At 39.6% G+C, this 23,956-nt stretch overlaps 1 protein-coding gene and 1 pseudogene across 1 annotated transcript in view; both read left to right on the forward strand.

Moving 5' to 3' along the window:
• LOC102884354 (aromatase) overlaps positions 1-23,369 on the forward strand; it is a 31,058-nt gene extending 7,689 nt beyond the window's left edge. The window contains exons 3-9 of the mRNA XM_006920364.1: positions 8,504-8,658; positions 12,783-12,959; positions 15,609-15,723; positions 18,428-18,542; positions 18,974-19,136; positions 21,587-21,828; positions 23,065-23,369. Of these exons, the coding sequence (XP_006920426.1) occupies positions 8,504-8,658; positions 12,783-12,959; positions 15,609-15,723; positions 18,428-18,542; positions 18,974-19,136; positions 21,587-21,828; positions 23,065-23,319 (1,222 nt within the window). The 3' untranslated portion in view covers positions 23,320-23,369. The remainder of the gene's footprint in view (positions 1-8,503; positions 8,659-12,782; positions 12,960-15,608; positions 15,724-18,427; positions 18,543-18,973; positions 19,137-21,586; positions 21,829-23,064) is intronic.
• Positions 11,079-11,194, forward strand: LOC112469805 (annotated as a pseudogene).
• Positions 23,370-23,956: the final 587 nt, after the last annotated feature.

Raw genomic sequence — 23,956 nt, forward strand, 5'->3', positions numbered from 1 at the left:
CAGCACAGCAAGTTGTCATCCAGCCCTCAAGTCAGCATTTGCCTTCCCTGTCACCCATTTCCCCCAGCAGACAGGTGAAGTGACAGGCAGAATGTTTATCCAAAAGGATATCTGCCAGCAGCTCAGGATCTGGAGCACATTCATATCACTCAGGGAGCTTTTAAAAACCCCAATGCTCAGGCTGCACCCCAACTTTTAGAATCTCTGGAGGTGAAACCCAGGCATCAGCAGTATTTAGCGCTCCTCCCAGGTGATTCCAATGAGCTGTGGAGAGGAGAGAAGGTAAGAAGCTTCCAGTGCAGGGGAACCTTTCCCTGGGGTTAGAGGAAACAGCTAAGCAGAATTGGAGTGGTTTTTGTCTTATTGTGTTACCCGTATGTCTAGCTCAGGTGGTATTAGTGTAAGGCTAGAACTGGAGTGGAGAAAGGACCAGAGGACCTGAACAGAAATTGCTCTTAGCTTCTAGATGCTTAGATTACCAGATAAATTCGTTGGAAGCCCGAAGCCTATTCCTGAAGTAGTGATGCAGGACAGGGCAAATTCCCCCAAATGCGGGGAGACTCAAGCCCTGCACTGAGAGAGAAGAGGTTTCTTAGCAGAGCATAAGAAAGAATTCAAACACACACCAGAGTTAGAGTCCAAGGAAAGCTTATTAGAGAAGGGGTAACAGAGTGTGGTCACCTTTCAGAGGCGGAGAGTGAGAGTCTAAGAGAGACTCAGAGGGACAGTGACAATAGAGAGAGGGACAGTGAGAGAAAGAATAAACTGAAAGGGAATTCGGTTTTTATATATCATTTTTTAGTTCCTGTGAGCTACAGTTTAAAGATATTGTTTACCTATTTCCTTTGATATGGACATATAGTGAGGAAGGATAAGAATATGTAGCCTGAATGGACTGCTGGCAGCTCCCAGCCCTTAATCCATAGGTTCTCTGTGGTTTTAGCCATAGAGAATGAATTATTTTCTTTTGTGTAGGGCTCCATTTCTCTTCAGGATGTGGGGAAGTGGGTTGTTAGCAATTCCAGCAGAAATCTTCCTTTTTCTTCAGGTTCTCTCGTGTTCTGGCTACAGAGTTGATCAGCATATTGCAGTCTCTGAATATTGCTTGATTTAACACTTTAGTTCTCTTGCCTCTTCCCTACATTAGAAGGACCCTTATTACAGTGAGGGGTGAGTGGCATCTGACCATTCTGCTGTCTTAATTAGGAAAGTGACCTTAGTAACCTGTCCAAGTCAGGCGCTGATTTGCGCCGGAGACATGGATGCGACTCACCCTCTCCTTCCCCCAGCTTCTCCCAGTTCTTTCATTGTCCTGTCCTCACAGGCTTTTCACTGGTTAGAGTCTTAGTGTTCTTTTTAATTGCCTCTGAGCCACTCAATTTTGTTGTTATGGGCTGAGCCCCCCGTGAGACTTGGACATGTTTGTCCCTATCTTCTTTCCTTGCCTGCTCTTCAGATCCCTTCCAGAACTACCTGTGCCTCTCGAAAAGACCCCATTGGACCTCAGAGAGCTTTTCATTTTTATTTGAATAGTTTGTCAGATCTTTTTTCTTTTGAAAAGTTTGAGATCTGTAGTCGTTACCACTGTGTGGAGATTATGGCCTAACTGTTCTAACCTGTTTAGTCCCAAAGTGGTGAGGGCTGCAGATCTTTGGGGGTGGGGGTGGGGGTGGGGGAGTCAGGCATGAGTGCTGCTGGGATGTGGCCTGAGCAACTCAGGGCTTTGAAGGGGAGGTCCACCTGTATGCACAATTAATGAGGTATGTGCTGAATTAATGAGGGGCTACAGGAGTTGTGCATGACACTGTATCTCATGTGTATATATTATTTTTTGTTATGAATACAAAAAAAAAAGAATGTGGATCACATCCATAAAGCAGAACTAGCAATCGATATGCTAATTAGGATCACATTTGCACATCTGTTAGTAATTAACGTACTAAAGGTTATAGTTTTACATTTTTTAATATGTATAAATTTATAGAAAATTCCTTCATTCTTTCAACATATATTTGTTGAGAATTTATACTAAGCACTGACTAAGACAAGTTAAGATCTTAACTTGTCATTATTGGCTTTCCACTCATTCATTAAATAAATATTTATTGAGAACTTATTATGTATACTAGGTATCGTGAACAAATCAGCCAAAAATCTCTACTGTCATAGAGAAATCCATCATTATTTTGTTAATATTCCAACAATAAACAAGCAAAATGTATGGTATGTCAGTAGAGTCACCAACCGTGCCTGGGACTATGGGATTTTCCAGGACATAGAACTTTCAGTGATAAAACCGGGATGGTCTCAGGCAAACCAAGATGGTTTTTCACAAAACTGTCGAGTAGATAGGTGCTGTATGGAAAATTAAAGTACGGAAGGGGAATGGGGAGAGCCAGTTGCAGGGATAGGAGTGCAAATATAGACAGGTGGTCAAGGCAGCCCTCACTGAGAAGATAACATTTGAATAAAGACCTAAAGAAAGTGAGAGAGAAAGCCATGCAGAAATCTAGAGGAAAAATATTCCAGATAGAAGGAACAGCAAATGCAAAGGCACTGATGTGGGAGCCTGTCTAGAACACTCAAGGAACAACAAAGATACTAGTGTGGCTAGTGGGAGAGTAGTGGAGATGAGGTTAGGGAGGTCATGGGTGACCTTGACAAGAGCGTGGTGAGGACTATGGAGTATTGTGGGGGCGGGACAATGGATCAGTGGGGACAAAAGTCTGACTGGAGTAGAGAAGGGGGTGGGGAGAAGAATTGGAGACAGCAGGTGTAAATACTCTTCCAAGCAGTTTGCCATAAAGCAGGCAGAGAAATGGAACAGAGCTGGAGAGGGATTGTTGATGGAAAAGAAAGAAAGTGTATGCTAGGTGAGATGTCAAGGGGTCCAGGTGACAAGTGGAGTTGGATGTGGAAGTTCATCCACAGTAATAGGAAGGAAGTTTCAATATATGGGCACAGATTCTGGTGGTTGGAGTTTGCATAGATTCTAGTTGTTTCTGTTTCTCAGTAAAATGGAAATGAAGTCTTTAGCTGAGACTGAGCAGGAGGAAGTGGACATTTGAGGAGAGAGGAGGCATGATATAATATTCATTTAGAAGAATGAGACAGTAAATTGATTAGAGAAATGTAGTATAATTGCCAGGTGCACTAAGGGCTGACTTGAATTTAACTGAGACCTGTCAGCAAGGATGTGTGTGTATGGGCATGCGTGTGCATGTGTGGGTTTTTTTCCAGTCCCATTCAGCTGCCAGGTACAAGAAATGCATAAGCTAAGAACTGGTTTTAGCCAGGGTTGAGGTTTTATCAGGCAACAAAGTAAGGTGAGGGTCAAGGGAGTTGAGCATGTACGGAAGAACGTGATTTTAATGATTGGCAATAAAATATTTTTCCAATTTTCTATTAAGACAATGTTCGAATGAACAAGAAAGTTAAAAGAGCAGTCCTCTCACTTTTTTTCCCCCATGACATTGACTTATTGAAGAGACCAGGTCAATGGTCCTGTAAGATGCCCCACATTCTGAATTTCTCACATTGTTTAATTATGGTGTCATTTAACGTATTTCTCTATTCTCTGTATTTCTTATAAATTGAAAATTAGGTCTAAAGACTCCATCAGATTTAGGTGAAACATTCTGTAATAATACTTCCTTGGTAGTAGTACTAGGCATTTCATATTGTATCACATCAGAAGATTAATGATACTAAATTTGAACACTTGGTTAGCGTGGTTACAGTCAGATCTTTCAGTTAAATTTTTTTTTTTTTCTCTTGCAATGACCCTAGTATTTAAGCTGGGTAAGTGAGGACATTAGAAGGGCAAAAGAGAGTGAAAAAGTGATAAGATTGATGGAGGATAAGCCTCAGGCTCGGAACATATCAAGACAAGCAAGTATTTTTAAATGTTTGGGACCAGTTTTCCCATTAATTATCTCTTCCATATTGCTAGTACTTGTCTCTCTTGAACTGGCCAGAGGTGCGTGAGTCCTTTAAACTCAGAAGGGGAGGGTGGTTTCTTTCTTATCACTTAAGAACTTACTTCCTGGCTCTTTTCCACTTTGAAGAGACAAAAGATTTGCTATTTTTGATGTCTTCTGACTTTAGTTATGTTTAAAGAAGAACCAGTTACCAGACAACTTATACTACCCACTTCCTTTCTGAGCTTGGGGACTCCCCGGATCTCTCCTCAGTGATGAGAAACCCTCACTCTCCCAACATGTCAGTATAGCATCCCCCCTAACTGATGTTATAGTGTGCATGCACGAGGCAGGGGCCAGGTCTCTACTGTGCCAGGAATGCTCCAGGCCCTGGGCCCTAGTTCTTCACCAACTTTCTCTTCTTCATCTCCCCAGTTTACTCTGGTTAGAGAAAGCTAGCCTACTTTTGATTTAAAAACAAACAAAACAAACAAACAAACAACAAGAACAACAAAAAACCTTGTTTAGATTGCTTGTCTGCGGCTGGTCACACTTGGCTTGCGGTATATATATCATTTTTGTCTTGATAGCTTTGCCAAGGCTCAGAATTAACTGAGATGTTGGTGCCCCCTAAAGGACACAATGATTTTAAAAGTTAGCTCTTTATTAACTAACATTTAATTGGGTTTAAGTTTGGGGCTTCTTGTTCTCTTTTTTAAATTGATTAGTAATTACTCAAAATAAAAATACAGGCCAATGTGGTTAATGCAGTAAATAAAAACTCTAGAGGTCAGAGCAGAAGAATTGTCTTCTAAGCACTAAAAAAAATTTAGGTAGAAATTTGTGAATAAGAGTGTACAAACTACTTTCTGCTTTGATTATGGAATGAGGTAAGAGAAGATAAGAATAGCTAGAGTTCTAAAATCTATTAATAAGAATTTCAGTCCTCTCTATAGCATGATTTTCTATAGAAGATAAAATTTTAGCTGTTTGTCAGTCAACTTAATTCACTGGAATACAAATAGAAGCGTCTGGATTTCTGTTTTTGTTTTTGTTGCTAGGAAGAGGAAAAGTCCAAAACTCAGGATCGTTTGATGAATATTATCTGGAATCAAACCAAGTGTATATTTTTACTTAATAGGATGTTTTGATTTGAACTTAAGATTTTTGTGTGTGTGTGAAATAAATAATACTTCTGTTTACATAATAATACTTCTGTTTTCATTTCTTGGCACTGCCATTGTTTCAGGGGCTTTCTTTTAAAGTTTAAATAGGACTATGGAATCCATCACCGATGTGAGGGTTTGGCTAATACTTATCCCACAGCCTAACTCACTCAGCTAGAGTAGAGCAGTTTTTGCCCAATGTCTTCTATGAGAATGTGTTTTCACAGGCATTAATGGAACAACCTCATTTCAGCAAAGTTATCTTTTTAGGAGCCAAGTGTCAACTTTGAAAGGGAGGAGCAAGTGTTAAGATAGCCACTCCAGCCCAGTGTAAGAACTCGGCTGCACAAGAATTAGTTGCATATACTGAAGTAGACACGCCCCATCTTTGAGGGTTATGTGTTCAGAAAAGCCCCATAGTAAGAGAGTTTGCAGTTAAGAAACAAAATTTCAGTGAAGTGGGAAGGGAGAACTGAAGTTACAGTCAACACGTGAAAATTTGCATAAATATTAAGTTTACCAAGATAAAAAAAAGACAGTGTCTAAAATAAAAATAACACAGATGATATTTTATGCCTCTTGAATTTGCACAATTAGGTACCGTGCAATCACTTTCTATCTTCTATCCCTTGCACACCAGAAAATGTCTAGGTTTTCCCTCTTTCGTAGTATCGAAGAGATGTTTAAAAATATATGTTGCTTTCTTGCGATAATGTGCATATTTTCTTCCTATTTCCCTGCCCAAATGTGTAGTCCCTTTCCAATTTTATGATTTCTACCTCTGAATTCCACTCTGGTCTCGGAGATGTGGGATAGTTTATAATTCTCAGGTGGAAAAAGCTCTGGGGATCTATTTTAACTTACCTAGCAGACTTGTGCAATTTAGTTCTCAAGCTCGGAAGTAAAAGGTTACATTGCTTCAGCTCTGCCTGGGGCAGATCGCCACCAGAGCACACACATGGGCAACTTTTATACATGATTTGGCTCCTGCCCTATTCACATGGCTGAAATACAGACTAACGGCAGTTTGCCTTGCTTCACTCAGCTTTCTGTCTGTCTCCCATAGTTATACTGCAGAAAAACACTACTCCTTGTCTGCTTACCACTCTGTCCCTTTTTAAAATTCCCTCAACCCGCTCCCTTTTTCTCATTATCTCCAAGAAAAATGGCTATCAATTTGAATATATTCAAGTGGAAACTTTTTGAAGTTGCAGAAAAATATATGGAGAGAAGTAAATATGCCTATACTTATATTTTATTGGGGGAAATTTGCACTTTGCTGTGTTGTTCACATATAAATACTGTGACATAGGCCTTGCAATTTGAAGAGCCACTTGCCATGCCCCTCAGGGGAGTCTGGGTGATAGACTAGGAACATACTTTGTTAGCATCATAAGGCAGAGGGTGGTAAATGAGACCTGGCTGTGCCTGAGCACAGATTCTGTGGTCCTCTGTATTCTCTGTACTTCTATTGTCTACTCAGCAGCACAGGGGTGGCTGAGGGCCCCAACCTCAGAGGTGGCGCACTTCAGCTTTATGTGTAAAAAGGCTGGGACCTGGAGGGAGGTGGCTGGGATGTGACCTCTCTTTCCTCACTTACTCAACCATAGCCATGCACCCCTGTGAGTGAGGATTTGGGGGTCTGGCTACCTACACCTCTTTCTGCCCTCTTTTTTATGCCTTGGATCCTCACTACACTGACTTTTTTCCAGATTCTTTAAACAATCTCATTTGATTTCTCCAAGTGATGTTTGTGTCTGGTCTATGCCTACATTACAATATTGGCATTTATGAAAACAAGGGACATACGAACACCACATGTCCTGCTTATGGCCTCTCTATCCTCTGATAATATCATCCCATCCATCTTTGTACACCTTCCATCTCACCAGACAGAGGGTTAGCCACATAGCTTATTAATTCAGGCTTCTAACCAGGCTTCCTTCTGGTTTCCTGACCCACGCTGTCCATGGCCACTGCCATCACTTAGCCCTTGTCCAGGTAGCTTGCTTCCCTCTGGGCCCTGCATTAACCTATTTTCCAACCTCAGCCATTTTCCAAAGGAAATCTGGTCACAGCATTTCTTAATTTTTCTCTTGATAGATGAAAAAGGAACTTATTTCATCTACCACTCAATTCTCAACTTCAACCTCTTTTGCTGAGCAATGAACCAGGAGTCCGCGCCTCCCCGAATCCTCACACACATACAATTCATCCCAGCTCTTCCTCCTCCTTTTCCCCCTGTGCTGCTTGCACCCACCAGCTAATAAACTCACCCTACCATTTATCCTAAAGAGAATAATTGACTTTTTATCCTTTATCCATTTGACTATTGAATTACTTAAATTATTTATCTTTCCAGTGTCATAAGTTAACATATAAACAATCTTAATAAAACATCTTTTCTACAGAATTCTTCTGTAGAGACTGCTATTCTCCTCATATGAGCAGGCCCCTATGACTTCTTCAGCTAGAATTTTATAACATTTTAAAACTCTCAGTGCCTCATCCTGCCCAAATTAGACTAGCAACTCCTAAAGGAAGAAATGTGTGGGGAGGGGAGAGACAGAAGAAGCTGCCTCTCCTTCCTAGTTCTCCTGAAGGCTCTTCCTAGGCCTCAAAAGCTGGGCATGGTGGTGGGGATGGAGGTGGAAAAGTGGAGGAGAAGCCGGGAAGTTCAAGGAAGCTTGGGTTATTGACAAGGTCCTAGTGTTGCTACATAAAAGGCTATCTAATGGCTCCCCATGTCTTATATCCTGGGAGAACTGTGTGACCCTGGAGAACTTGATGAGTCATGATGAATGCAGAGCCCCAAGAGCTGCTGTCACCACTACAGAGAACCTTCCGGGACCAGCCCAGCCAGCCAAGCTCAGCGCCAAGAGTGCCCAGGAGATGTCCTTCAAGCCCAGAATTATACCCCACTGGAAGCCTGATTAGAGACTCTAGACAGATTGCTTGTTCCAAACTAAAGAAGAAAGACTTCAGCAATTCTGGCAACTCCAGATTCTGAAGCTCACTCCTGCGGGGGACAGCACGATACCTAGAGGGAGCTGGAGGCTCTCAAGACTCTGGTGGTGTGCAAGGTTCAGCTTCTTAACAGCTTTGCAGCTCTCATCCCAGTATTTTGGTGACTTGGAGTTAGAGAAGAAAAGGAAATAAGAAATGGTGTGTGTGTGTGTGTGTGTGTGTGTGGTATATTCTATCTTTCATAATGCTCAAACAGAGTGTCGGTAAATGTTTCAGCTAGAGAGGGATGTTTTATGGGAACAGAAGTGCTTATTTATTATGAATACTAGAAATCATACATGGCAGTTAGATCAACATGCATTTGCTAAGACAGCCATCTGGTAGTCAAAATCATCACTATGAATTCTCCTGACACTTAAAAATTAACACCAAAGTTTGCTTTCTCTGCAGGTCCTCAAGTATGTTCCACGTAATGAAGCATGATCACTACATCTCCCGATTTGGCAGCAAACTTGGATTGCAGTTTATTGGCATGCATGAGAATGGCATCATATTTAACAATAATCCAGCCCTCTGGAAAGTTATCCGACCTTTCTTTGTAAAAGGTAATCAAGTGCCTGGCTACATTCTGCTCTTGACTATGAATGTGCCTTTTTTTTTTTTAAATCATTCTTAAATTCTGCTAAGTTTTGAAATAATGAGGGTATGAGCTAACATTCATTATGTGTTTACTATATGATAGGCACTGTTCTAAACACTTGATATTTTAATCTCACAGCAACCCCAAGTGGTAAATACTCTAATAATCTACATATTACAAATGAGAAAACTGAAGCATAAGAGGTTAAGTAACTTGCCCAAGGTTTCAACATTAGTAAATGGTGGCCAGAGAGACAGCCCCAGAGCCCATATTTTGAATCACCACAAATTCTGTTCCTCCTGTTAATACACAAAGCAGTTTCATGGATGTGAAGAAGAGCTGGACCTGTATACTTAGGATAATTTCAATTAAAAATCGAGTGACAGCCATATGTTTGATTTAAGCATAACCAAATAATATGTTTGTTGAATCATTGACCGACATCCCAGATATTTTAACAGAGAGCAATTTGTGAATAAAATGAGAGAGTTTTAGAACTGGGAAGGGCTGCATACGTCATCTCACAGAGCCTCTTAAGTTTTATAGTTGAGGAAATACAGTCCTAGAGAGGTGGTAATTTTTGCCCAGGCCACACAGCGTGTAATGGATGAACAGAGACCAGATCCCAAGCCTCCTTATCTACTAATTTTCTCCTTTATTATATCCTGCTGGAAATGAAGCTGTTGGGGGATACTGATGACCAGTCTTTGATATCGACATCAGGGAACATAATCATGCCTTGGAAATGTCAGTGGTGGAGTATGGGGCTAGATAGATTTTAGGTCTGATCACGTACCATCAATATTCTTCCTTCCAGCCTGCCTCTGTAGTGAACGTAGGCGCCTCCTGTGTGGCTGCTGAGACAGGGAAGAGCTATGCCTGTCCCCACTAGGTGTTGATACCCCTCTGTAGAGTTGCCTATCACCAAGACTCAGCATAACTCTATTGTAGACTCTGTTGTATTAGTTTCTTACTTCTGCTGTAATTGATTGCCATGAACTTAGTGGCTTAACACAATACAATGATTATCTTACAGCTCTGTACATCAAGTCTGACATGGGTCTCACGAGGCTAAAACCAAGATGTTACCTTTTTCATCCTCAGAGGCCACCCACATCCTTTGGCCTGTGGCCCTTTCCTCTGTCTTCAAAGCCAGCAACAGTGGCTTGAGTCCTATTTACATCACATCTCTCCGAGCATCCTTCTGTCATCACATCTCTGACTCTGACCTCACCCAGGAAAGGTTCTTTGCTTTTTAAAGACTTACGTGATTAGGTTGGGCCCACCCAGATAATCTATAATATTCTCCCCATCTCAAGGTTCTTAATTTTAATCATATGTGCCAAGTCCCTTTTTTCCATATAAGGTTATATATTAATAGATTTCAAAGATTAGGGCTTGGACAACTTTAAAGGTTATCATTCTGTTACTACTCATGTTGGGGCAGATAAATCATCTTATGTGTAACAAACTGTAGAATGGATTAATGGAAATATTATAGGTTGTGGGTCTGAGCCACTTTACAAGTCACTCAGCCTCTCTGAGCTACAGTTTCCTTATCCATAAAAGGTAATAAACACTATAGAACTTGAATTCTAGAGCTGCTGTGAATGAAATAATAAAATAGTGCTGTAAGATCCTATAGAAATGTAAGCTTTATTTTACTTTGTCATTTAGCCCAGGTCTGTTAGGAATACGTGAACCAGTATTTAAGAGCAATTAACTTTCACATACCAATATCCTCTATTTGGACATGCAAGAATTAATAGATTCTCTTGAGTTCATCATTTGTTTAACAAACTACTGTCTTCTCATCATCGAACTAGGTGCCCGGAATACAATGAGAAACAAGGTATAGTCCCTACCCTTGAGAAATCTATAACGGGAGAGGGGGCAGAGTGGCAGATCAATACCTCACCAAATACCATCCTAGGTGATGTGTTATGGTAGAGGTGAGTGTGTAGTGCTACAGAGCCTAGACAAATGGACCACCTAAAGCACACTGAACAGTAAGGGGAAGCTTTTCAGAGGAGTGTACACTTACGATGAATTTCGAAAGAAGGTAAAAGCTACCTAAATTAAGTGTGACAAGGACACGTCTCACAGTAGGAACAAACAGGATACTCTGAGGCCAAAAGGACAGATCAGCAAGACACATCCTTGTGCTTTGTATGGATACATGCAGGCATGAGGCCAAGGGGAAGGCAGGGCCAGCCACCGAAGATTCCTGTGCTAAGGTAAGGAGCCAAGCTTATTTTAGAAGCTATAGGAAGTCATTCAAGATTTTAAGCAGAATGGGACATAGTTCCATAGTGTAGCAGTTAGCATGTCTGCTTTACAGGCAGAAGGTCCTGGGTTTACACCTCAGTAGAGCCACGGTCCATGATCTATGGCCATGCCACCCTGAACAAGCCTGATGTCTGATCTCGGAAGCTAAGCAGGGTTGGGCCTGGTTAGCACTGGAATGGGAGACCACCTAGGAAGACCAGGTGCTGTAGACATAAATGGTAATAACTAATAATAATAAAAAGATTTTAACCAGAATGACAAGAACATATTTGTTTTAGAAGAAACTCTTCTGATAGCATAGTAAAGAATTAATTGGTAGGAAGCATAACTGTGAGCAATGAGAACAGTTAAGAGCTACTGCATGACACAAGGTAGATGAAGGGCAGGGCACCAATATAAGAGATGTTAAGAGTAGAATCTGTGGTACTTGGAAATTAATCAAAAGATCTTTGTGACTTTTTTTTTAGATTAGCCTTATATATGAAAGATCAGATTTTCTAATGAAAACATTAAAAACTGGATCCAAATCAAATGCCAAAAGTAGAGGGCTAATTGTTATTGAAAATTCACTGTTATGTTTGACATTTTTAATAATCATTGAGAACCCCAAGCATTTCTTGATGAACCTCCTTTTAGAGTTAGCTTTTTTATTGGTTTTCCTAATATTGTAGAAAGTTTGGGATAGTTTTGGCATCTAAAGTAGTAACATTAATGAAGGTATGGACTTATTGGGTATGCCATGGAGAAATGGTTATGTTCAGCTTAGGCAATGGCCCATCCTGGAGGGATGAAGTGAGAGGAGCAAAAAATAGCCTGTTTTCTGAAACTGCCAAGAGAGTTGTCTATATTGATGGATACTGCTTAATTTTTTAAAAAACTTGATAAGATCCAAAACTTTTAAGCACATTGTAAAAATTAAAATCATATCTACATCATACCACTACCTATAAGCAACAATATTATATATTGTTTATATTTGAAATGTGGCTTCAAGCTTGTGGATGTAGAGGCAAATCATACATCAGCTTGGGAGAAAACCACCAGTGATATTCAAAGCCAACCCTTCCACACAAAAGGTTGGGTCATTAAGGAATCATTTGTCTCACTTGTGGATGTGACAGTCACCCAAGGAATGACATACCTGGCCTTTCATATCTGCCAAGTACTTCCTACAGTCAGAACCTTTCTTTCTATGTATAAGAAGAAATCTTAAGAGTCTAGGACAAACTTACCATGCCTTCTTTCTTGATTTGCAAAGTCTACCTTCAGGGGATTCTGTAGCCGATTTTTTTTTTTTTTTAAAGAGAGAATTACACCTACAAAATTCCCCACAATTTTTCATTGCATTTCAAGGACTCTGACTAAGTAAGTCTGAGTAATAAAAGACATAAAAGAGATTCTTCTTAAAGAAAGCTTAAAGAACATAGAAAGAAAGTGAGATTTTACAAGTTAAACTCAAGATAGATCACTTCTCATCAGGTCCCAGTAGCTGCTCAGAGGGTCAGGAGCAGAGCAAAGGGTGAGATCAGAGCCAGGTCATTCTACTTGATCTAATTCACTCACTCACTCACTCATTCATTCATTCATTCATTCATTTTAAACAATAAAGACGATACATTCTTGTAGAAAATTAGGAGAATACAGATGAGTGTAAGAAGAATATCAAAATCCCGCCTGTAGTCACTGAATGAAAACCGTGGACAATTAAGGTCCAAACAAAAGAAGCCAAAATGGCCTGATGGTTTGTGTGTGTCCTAGAGTGTGTGGTGGCTCACTCTCTGATGTGTTTGTTCCATTCAGCTCTGTCCGGCCGTGGTCTCGTGCGCATGGTGACAATTTGTGCCGAATCCATCATAAAGCATCTGGACAGGTTGGAGGAGGTCAGAAATGACTTGGGCTACATTGACGTGTTGACCCTCCTGCGGCGCATCATTCTGGACACCTCTAACATGCTCTTCCTGGGGATCCCCTTGGACGGTACTGAAATGTTCATTCTCACAACTTGATATCCTGCCCTTTATTGAACACAGGGATGAAAGAGACAGCTGACTCAAATCTTGTACATTGTTCTTGTTTAAACATCTCTAAGATTTCCTTAGAATTTTTTTTCCAAGTATGTCTGCCTCATTCACTTATAAGATATACATTTCTGTAAAGTAGGGGCCATCTTCTATTTCTTTTGTATCTCTCCTCATTGCTCTACGAAATGGGATTCTACCCATAGTCAAAACTTAACAAATGTGGTCAGTTCATTTGGTCATTAATATATCCTGCCACCAAACACACTGGTATATTTAACCATTTCCAACCATTCATTTGGGCATGATATATACATACATATATATGCATATATGTACCTATATACACACATATATGTATACATATAAGTATATACATACATACATACATACACACCCCTTTCTCAAAGCTACTTGGTATGAAAACTTTGACTCTATACGATGATAATGGCACTGCTTGCTGCTGCTGCAAACAACAATGATAGTAGCTACAATTAATTTAGTATCTACCATATACCAAGCAGTATAAAAAGTTGCTTTACATATAGTTTGTCTTTTAGCATTTTTAACAATGGCACGATGTCTCACTCAAAAAGCTACTTTCTTCACTACACTACAGAAACAAATATTAAAACACATACGTACAACTTTACCACCACCAAAAAACAAACATTAATCATTAAGATTAATTTCATTCTGCTGTTGTTCAGCTTAATGTAATTTTCTTGAAGTAATTTCTAGCAGCGTTCATTGATTCATCCATTTATATAATCAGTATTTATTGATCGTCTATTTTATGCCAGGCACTGTTCTAGGTTCTGGGGATAGAGCAGTGAACAAGACAAAAGTCCTTGCCTTCAAGGAGTTTATATTTAAATGTGGATATATGGACAGTAAAGTAAATATCTAGTAATATATTACACAACAATAAGTACCGTGAGTAAAAAACAAAGCGGGACAAGGGGATAGTAAGTGAAGGGGGAAGTCAGTGGGAGGGGATGTGGCTATCATAGAGAGACTAGCCAAGAAAGGCTTCTGCAGAGAAGACAGCTAAACATGAGCCTAAATTAGGTAGGACCACAAGCCACATGCGATCTGAGGGAAGAATATTACAGGCATAAGAACGAGGCATAATTTTAACACTTGCCCAAACCAGCTAAGCTCTAACACCTGCTGCCTGATTTACTACATTTGGGCAAATAAACAAGCTCTAAGCCTTCCCTTTCTGTTCTCCAGCTCTTCTTGCCTCATCTCCCTTGCTCTTTAATTACTCCTCACAAGAGCCATAGAAACCTCATCTGATTGCCATTTAGATGGGAGCCCCTATTCACTCTGAGGATTTTTTAGTCATACCCTCTTGCCTGATCCCCTTTCAGAAAAGGACTCCAATCCCAGTTTGCCTGTTCTATACACGTCTTTCCTCAGGTTAGAGAGGTACATATTTCATTAGTTCCTGCTCCTTGGTTCCCTGTTAGCCTTAATTCTTAGGAAGGATCAGGTAAAGGAAACTGCAAATGTCTCTGTTAATGTGTGGATACAGACCATGATACTAAGAATGTACATAACCCATGCATAGTTATTTTATTTCCCTTCTCTTCACTCGGTTCTTGCTAACCTCTGTTTCCCTAAGAGACCCAGTGCAACAAAGGGGACAGGACATCCCCCCGAGGTCAGATAAAACTGAGTTCCAGCCCAAGGGCCTGCCTATCACATTGGCTGTATGGTGTTGGGCAAGCTTCTCAATTTCTATGAACTGCAGTTTCTTCATCTGCCATATAATGATAGTATCACTCTCCTAGAAAGATTGTAAGGATTAAGCGGTCTCTTTTGTAGAGCATCTTGCACAGTGGCTAGTATTTAGCAGTTAAAAATAAATGTCTATTCTCTTCCTTTTTGTATAATTTGGAAAAAGCAAGGGTTTTCTTTTCTGTAATATTCAATTTAATTAAAGAACACTTATTAAGAGCTGACTATGCATGAGGCTCAAGACAAGGTATTGACGATACTAAGATAAATCTACATTCTAGACCAAATAAGCATGAAAACTATGTGACGAGTGCTACAAAAAATATGAATAAAGCACTATGAAGTGAGAATATAATTACAAGCTATTAGTTAGGTACATAATCCAAGTAGATTATCGACTTAATGGCTTTGCTTATCCAACACTAAATGTTAATATGCAGCTATTGGCTGCCTAACAAGAGAATGGTATGGCTTTTTATCCTCCCAGATGCCAGAATTGAGGCCATGACAGCTATAATTATTAGTGCCCCTCTTGTTCCCCACTGTCCAGGAAAACAGGAGAGAGATAGAGGCTCAGACAAAGAGGGGCATGTGAGATTCTAGGCTGTGTCTCTAACATAAACTTGAAAACTGGCAAATCTTTGGTCAACTTGGCTGATTTAGATGCCAAGCAGAATAAATTAGTGTTGATTTGTCTAGTGGCATTAACATGGCTAAAATGCCCACCGAAGGTGGAAACTTACCTAGCTTAGAACCCCAGACAGGTAGGAGAATTTACAAGGAATCTTTTCTGCTAGGTGTACTCTTCTTGGGCTCATGTTTTTGCTCAATTGCTCTGCCTGTTTGTTTTTTTTTCTTCCAGAAAATGCCATTGTAGATAAAATCAATGGTTATTTTGAAGCATGGCAAGCTCTCCTTATCAAACCAGACATCTTCTTTAAGATTTCTTGGCTATACAAAAAGCATGAAAAGTCTGTGTAAGTAACACAAGTTTGGAAAATTTATCCATGAGAATAGATTGTGGTTTTCATTGTGTCTTTGCTACTGTTTGGCCTCTTTGACAAGTCTTTTGCTCTCCAGAGCCCACAAGGGAGATGTTGATTAAATTGCTGATGAAACACTTTCTACGTCAATTTGACTGAATGTAGCTGGACTGAAAAGTAAACGAAGCCTTGGCCAGGATAGCTTCTCAGCAAGGGGGCCAAGTGGGTTTTCTGAAAGCACCAAATCCCAAACTAAAACATTACAGTGTATTTTGAGTCGAATAGAATGGCTGGCTGAACCTATCATTATCTGTCAAAATTCTCTCTGTATGTCTAGAAAATAGAAACATGGAGTTATTTTATAGTTATGTTGCTTCTGAATGAATTTGACTTAATTCAACTTGTAGGAATTAGGAATTAACAATCGTCACAAATGAATTTTTTCATTATAAACATAATAAACGTCAATAAAATGTAAATTATTTTTTTAGTTATATAGCTGTGTCTTTGGGGGATTCTGAAACTGTCATTAAATGCCATTGGTGTTAGACTAGTCTAGCAGAAAACTGGACAAATGCCCAAAGGCCTTAGTTAATTAATGAGTTTTTTGAGTGTAAGCTGCCAGCCACTAAATACTGCCACCTCTAACCACCAGTGGAAAGCTCGTGGAAATTAGAAGCAGATAGATGTGGTTTGTATCCTGTCTCTACCATTTAGTAACTAAATGGCCTTGGGAAGTTATTTAAAGTAAAATAGAACGTGCCTTCCAGAGTGGGAATATAGGTTAATGCGATCCTATTGCTGATGAAACACTGAGTGTGGCCCATAGCAGGCATTAAATATGTTCGTTTTCTCCTTCTCTCTGTTCACATTGTTCCCAGATGTCCCTGACCATCTTAAATTCCTCATCTCTAAAAGTTCCCAAACTTGTTTGAAGGCCCAATTTTATCCTGTTTGTGTGTTTTTAAATTCAATAATATTAGTCTCCAGAGAGGAAACTAACCTGATGTTGCTTTATATATTCTTACATGGTTGATGAGTACTGGGTAGATGATTTTGACCCTTGGTTCTTTATACATTTTCATCTAGTTTCCAGAGCTTATTGTGACTAGAATCAATGAGATAAGAATTCGTGACTTCACTGAGGTCAGATTTGGTGGTGGTTCTTGGTCATTAGTTTAGCCTTGATCTTGGCCAGCAGTCCCACAGAATATACTTATTGGATGAGATTGTCTAACAGTTTCTCTTAGGTTTCTGTAGAAATGGCTCAGCAACATTCCCACTAGAAAAATCTTTTAATTTCCTCTCTTTTATGCCCTTGCAATAATGTCAGTATTTTTTATTGAGGTATCATTGACATATAACATTATATTAGTTTCAGGTGTACAACATAGTGATTTAATATTTGCATATATTGCAAAATGATCATGACAATAAGTCTAGTTAACATCTGTCACCACACATAGCTATAAAAATTTTTTTTGTGATGAGAATTTTTAGGATCTACTCTCTTGGCAACTTTCAAATATGCAATACAGTATTATTTATAGTCACCATGCTGTATTACATTCCTATACCTTATTTATTTTATAATTGGAAGTTTGTACCTTTTAACCCCCTTCACCCTCTTGGCCCACCCTGACCCTCAACCCCTGCATCTGGTAACCACCTCCACCTATCTCTTCTCTGTGACTACAAGTACAGGTTTTCTTTCTTTCCTCCCTCCCTCCCTTCCTCCTTCTTTCTTTCCTTCTTCCTTTCTCTCTCTCTCTCTCTCTCTCTCTCCCTCTCTCTCTCAGAACATTTAACATGAGAGCTACATCTTAATGAATTACGTGTCTCTCTCCCCCTCCCTTCTTTCCTTCCTTCCTTCCTTCTTTCCTTCCTTCCTTCCTCTCTCTGTCTCTCTGTCTCTGTCTCTTTCTTTCTATCTCAAGGTGGCCTTACTGTTCTAGTCTGAACCCTTCACTTTAAAGTAGACATAAGGTCCAGAGATATAAAGTAGGTTATATAGAAAGAAAACAACCTGGACTAGGACCTGACCCTCTGTGCAAGGTGCTCTTCCCTCAACCACACTGTTAAAGTGCATATACGTATTTATGTAGCCATTCATTCGTTCAACCAATATTTACTTAGTGTTTACTATGTGACAGAAACTGCAAGGTATGTGAATAAATATCAAGAATAATACTCAGTCACTCGAGTTTACTGAATAGAACAGAAATCTCAAACTCAATAGTCTTTAGAGCCAGCCATATGAAAGTGGACTGGCTGGTTATAAGATAACAGGAAATAGAAGTACCCATGGCAAACTGGAAAGTGTGTGCCCCTTCTAAAGACATTCACTGGTTTTGGTTTTGGCCATTTAATTTAAACGCTGTGCTGGCCAAATTGAAAAATCAGAAAACATGATTGGATTTAGCTACCAGTTTTTAACCCTTAACTAGAGGTTTCAGCCTTGATTTTGCTATCAGTACCCAGAAATCTTAGTTTACTCTGGTTCCTAACATGAAGTATAATGTATATGTAATTTAAGGATCTTATTGAAGAATCAAGTATAAATTCAGTAATTCATGAGTACTAACGGCTTCGATTAAAGCAGATTGTTTTATTTAAACAACTAGCCAATGAATCCATTTTTCTAGATGTCTTAACTGAATACAGACAGAGTATATTTTCACTTTTTTTTTTTTTCCAGCAAGGATATGAAAGATGCCATGGAAATTCTGGTAGAAGAAAAAAGACAGAGGATTTCCACAGCAGATAAACTGGAAGACTGTATAGATTTTGCCACTGAGTTGATTTTTGCTGAGGTACTGACCTGGACTAACCATAATTCTCACACAACATATGTTTATGATTGTTTGGGGATAGGTGTGTAAAGATTTCCTTTTGTAATTGTTACATATCTTTGCTTTTAATTATTTGCTCCAGTACTTCTATAAAGCCCAACCCAAATAGCCCACACATTAGGCATTCTGGTAAGACTGACTTTTAAGATTAAAGCTACTCTGTGTCTTCACAATACAAAATACGAAAATGGGAGAATCCAAAGACATCAATAATTGGTTATTGTTCAGCTTTCAAATGAAGATTATGAAAAATGTTTATAGTCCATTACAGAGACATGTAATTTCTATGATTTCATTTTGGTGAAGTTGTAGATCCTTGAAGGTCTCCTCCTCTCTTTTTGTGAAATTTTGATTCACTTTTCCAATTTTTCTCCCCTCTTTCTATTATTCAGAGACGTGGCGACCTGACAAAAGAGAATGTGAACCAGTGCATATTGGAAATGCTGATCGCGGCACCAGACACTCTGTCTGTCACTGTGTTCTTCATGTTATTTCTCATTGCAAAGCATCCTCAGGTTGAAGAGGCAATAATGAAGGAAATTCAGACTGTTGTTGGTAAGAATTTATCAAATAAATAATAGAGCTTAGAAAACAATTCCTTCTAGTATCAGCGTCTTATGATGTCCTAAGAATCTGATGTCAAACAAAACACTATAATCCACCCAGAGAATGATAAAGCAAGTCATTTTGTCAAACTTTCATTATGCCAGATAGGTTAAAAGTATACTTCTTTCTGTGTTTTATTTAATTATAAAAATAATACATGCTCATTGAAAAAAATTCAAATAGAGAGATATGTAAAGTAGAAAGTCACACTCCTCGATTACTCCCAGGCTCCTCCCAAGCTTGTTCCCATTCCCTAGGGGAAACCACTGTTAGTGATTTGCTGTGTGTTCTTCAAGGTATTTTTTTATGTGCACATAAACACATATATGTAGTCATACTTGTCTGCGTTAAAAAAGAAGAAAACGTGGGATTTTGCATAACGTTTTGCCTATCTTACCAATGACAAAAGGCTTTGGTGGGTTCACCCAGGGAACGGCTATCATTTATAGCAGTGTTTCTGGGTTTAAAGCAGTCTATTCACAAATGAATTCCAGTTGGTAGCAGATGGAGGAGGGGAAGGTGATGGCGAAGACAGGAGAATGATCAGCTTCTCTCTCCCTGCAATCCAGAGATTCTGGCCTCTCCTCCCCCCTAGTCCTCTCCTCTTCCTCTGTAGAGGAGCAGCCAGGTCCCCAGTCAGCAATTCTCAACACACCTCTTCCCTTCTCTGCCTCTGCCTCAGCATCATTCTGCTCAGTGCTCCTGACATCACCACCCTTCCATAGACATGCTGCCATATTCAGAAGTCAGAATTGCTTTCTGAGAGAAAACAGCATTCCTTATTTGGGATGTCCTTCACATAGGTAACCTTTTTAGGAACACGCTTCTGACACATGTGACAAGCTATCAGTAATGATGTAGATTTTTCTCTTGATTTCACACAATTGTGAAACTAGTTATTTGGTTGTAGAAAACACCATTCTTTCAAAATCGTTTGCATGCTGCTTAAAATAGGTGACAGAAAGGGGAATTTCATAGAAGGATTAAATATGTGAAGGGATCAACAGATGTGTCACTGTGGATGGAAAATTGCCTGGCAAGGTAGATAGCAAGGAGCTGGAATAACATATGGACTCCAAATTTCAGAATGTTCCCTCATGTGCCCATGTCAACTTATGGGTACTGTGCCAGCTGTAGGGACACAGTGGTGAACAAGTCAGTACTATCACTCATGGGGCTCATGCGCTGGTGGGAGAAAAAGAACCCAACAAGCAAGCTCAGTGGAGTGAAGACAGAGGGCCATTAGAATGATGGAGTTCAAGGAACAAAGGCGGAAATTACTCTTGAGACCATAATTCTTGACTACAACTTTTTGAGAGGTGAAAGTGTTTATGCCCCATGATGTCCTCCTGACACTTCAACAGACCTCTGCAAAGATGGAAGAGAAGCAGAACCATATGCTCCCTCTAGATACATACTCATGTAATTACTTACTAGGGAAGTTTTGGTTACCTTCTCTATCTTCTTCCCTTCTACCTCCCCACCCCAAATAAACATACCGCATTAGACCCTTGAATGTACAAAGAGCGGTATGTGAGGGACAAGGCTGTTAGAGTTTTCTGACCAAATGAGACCTTTCTTGAATGCCATAGTTGTAGAGGGGACAGAGCTGCTTCAGGATTCTGACCTGTTTTGATTCTGCAAAAGCGGTAGCCCATTTGAGGGTGCTCTGAAGCTTTGCCAATTCTGGGAATAATCTGAGCTTCTCTGACCAATCTGAGACAGTGGGGAGTGTCCCTTAATCCCCAGCAAACCCAGTGCTAATCTAAGGCACCCATTTTTCTGTGGTAAGAGGTTCTTGCCACTCAACTGTAACAGGTTGTTCTTGATGAGATGGGGAGGAGAGGACATCAGTTGACCAGTCCTAGGCAGATGACTGCACAGTTAACCAGAGGAGAAAATGTTATTGAAACTGACTAAATTCAGTGTCTCACTTTGAGTAGAAAAGGAGTGAATATCCCCTAGAATTTAGAGTATGGGAGAAAACTCAAAGACCTCAGAGGCCAGACAGATAAATGTTTAAAGCAGTCTTAACATGTGACTGCAAATGGAATGCCCCTCTAAAGGGTTCATTGGCCAATCAACTTTAGCTCATGTTTGTGATGTAGGCGTATGAGTCCAGCATTACCAGGTTTTCTGATTTTTCTGAAAAATCCCGGCTTTTCTATGAAATCTCCTAACTTTTAAGGTAATTGCTTCAAATCTGAAATTTTATAAAATACTCTGTGGGCCAGACATAACATATTTGGCCCGGGTTTCTGGTTTGCGTTAGAATTACGGATATAAAACCTTTTCCAACAAAGAGCAAATTACTGTATGGAAATTATCGGAGTTTTTATGCCTATCACATGGTGAAACTAACATTATTACCTCCTTGTCCTTTTTATCTGCTTCTACAGGTGAAAGAGACGTAAGGATTGGTGATATTCAAAAATTAAAAGTGATGGAAAACTTTATTTATGAGAGCATGCGGTACCAGCCTGTTGTGGACATGATCATGCGCAAAGCCTTACAGGATGATGTCATTGATGGCCACCGAGTGAAAAAGGGGACTAACATTATCCTGTACATTGGAAGAATACATAAACTTGAATTTTTCCCTAAGCCCAATGAATTTAATCTTGAAAATTTTGCAAAGAATGTAAGAGCCCTTCCTTAAAACCAAATGTGCCACTCTTGAAAATGTTAGCGGTTAAGTCTTCTCTGGTTCTGTGTTTATGTTATGTACATTTCATTCTACTTACTTGAAACATGCATTTCCCCTAGCTTAGAATATGGCTGCCATATTTGTCCTCAAGCCAAGGATGCTGGGTCTCCAGCTCTAGGAAGTATCTACATGGTGGCCACATAATAGGTCAAAATGTAAAAAGCCAAGGCCTTACTATGACTAAAATGAAGCAAATTTTGTTTAACCCAACCAACCTAATTTTCCATCTAAATTTATTGCTTTGTCATCAGGTAGATTCAGCTGTAACACTATCTAAGCAAAGGAAAGTCCAATTCTGCTTCAGAGGAAAATCAAATGAGACCAAAAGATTTGGTTTTCGCAGTCTGCTTTTGGTTGACCAAATGGCCCCCCAAGCACTAATTCCCATTCTAAATAGGACTCAGTACTTAGAAGAATTTCAGCTTTTTCTTTTCTTATCATTCAAGATTCTGCTTCTATTACGTCAAATTTTAGGCAATGATGCTTTTTAATCTGTATTATCTAGGTAGTCTCCTCAGTGCCTTCTTTTTATCATTTGCACATATTAGAGAAAAATAATCTTGATTCAGTTCTCTAATTCATTCTATTTCTATATGAGCAACCCTTATCATGTTGACAATTGGTCAGCAAAACTTTTTGAAAATCTACTATGTGACAGGTACTATGTAAGTCCAGGGGTGCACAAGACAAACAGATGTGGTCCCATTAACTTTTTGCATAACTAAAAATATTTAGATGCTTGGCACTAACAGCTCAAGAACCTACACATTTACCTAAATTTGTCCCCTGTCATCAGGCTATACGGCACTGCACAAAAACAGTTTGCCTTGGTGACTTCAGAACAGTAGTAACAGGTGGCCAGCTCAGAGAACTAGCTGAGTAACACTGGCTGTACTAAAATGATCTGCACTGCTTTATCCCAGCACATTTTACATGAAAAGCAAAACTGGATATTGTTCAAATTTGGGTATGTATCACAGCGGGTAAATCAAACTGGGTGGAGAAAAAGGGCTTATCTGAGGTAGAGTCATTCATCTCAGTGAAGGAGTAGTATGACTGAGATCCCTGCACAGAGCGTGCTGACTGAGCAATGTTTTCAGGGTGAATTAAAGAGAGACTGCATTATTTTAGCCTTTAATATTCTGGCTAATTATCTGATTGTTTTTGTAGGTTCCTTACAGGTATTTTCAGCCATTTGGTTTTGGTCCCCGTAGCTGTGCAGGAAAGTACATCGCCATGGTGATGATGAAAGTCATCTTGGTTACACTTCTGAGACGATTCCATATGCAGACATTGCAAGATAAAGGAATGTGTGTTGATAAGATGCGGAAAAAAAATAACTTGTCCGTGCACCCAGCTGAGACTAGCAACTTCCTGAATATGATTTTTATCCCAAGAAAGTCATACGAGTACCTCGAACGCTAAAGAAAATTGGTCAGTACCTATTCTGGAGCACTTCTCATCAGTAGTTCACAAGGAAACCATCCATCTTTGCCAGGTAGCATCATCCTCACAGTGAATATTTGGTGACATTTTATAAACATATCTTCTATGTGTCATCAACAAACCAGGAGACTAATCATCTGATCTTATCCAAACCAGAGAACCAAAAGAAAATAGAGAGACCAAGAGTTTTCAGTGATAATGGTCAGTGAAGAAATTGCAGCCCTAAAGGCCTAATTCCACAAAACATGTTGAAAAAGGCCACCAACAAAACTTATTTCCGGCTTCCCACAAGATCTCCACTGTCCTGCCCCAAAAGCAGTTTAATGTCTGGGGCAGAAGTACTCAAGTCTATTAAAAAGGCCAAGCTGATGACTGGGTGCCTACTGCCAAATGCACCTGCTAGTATGAATGAAGATGTTTGATTTGGTTTTTAGTGGTTTTCAGCATTTGATTTTTCCTATGAATTATATTCAATTAACTCTTGTTTATCTACACGTGACTTTGTGGTAAAAGTTAAAACAGAAACTATCCTTTTTCAGTCTCTCAATTCATGCCACAGCCATTTAACTCTGCTACATTAGCCGCAGATTCAGGTAATACAAGGTATCTTAGTAAT

The sequence above is a fragment of the Pteropus alecto genome, unplaced genomic scaffold (assembly GCF_000325575.1).
Source record: "Pteropus alecto unplaced genomic scaffold, ASM32557v1 scaffold86, whole genome shotgun sequence".
NCBI lineage: Eukaryota > Metazoa > Chordata > Mammalia > Chiroptera > Pteropodidae > Pteropus > Pteropus alecto.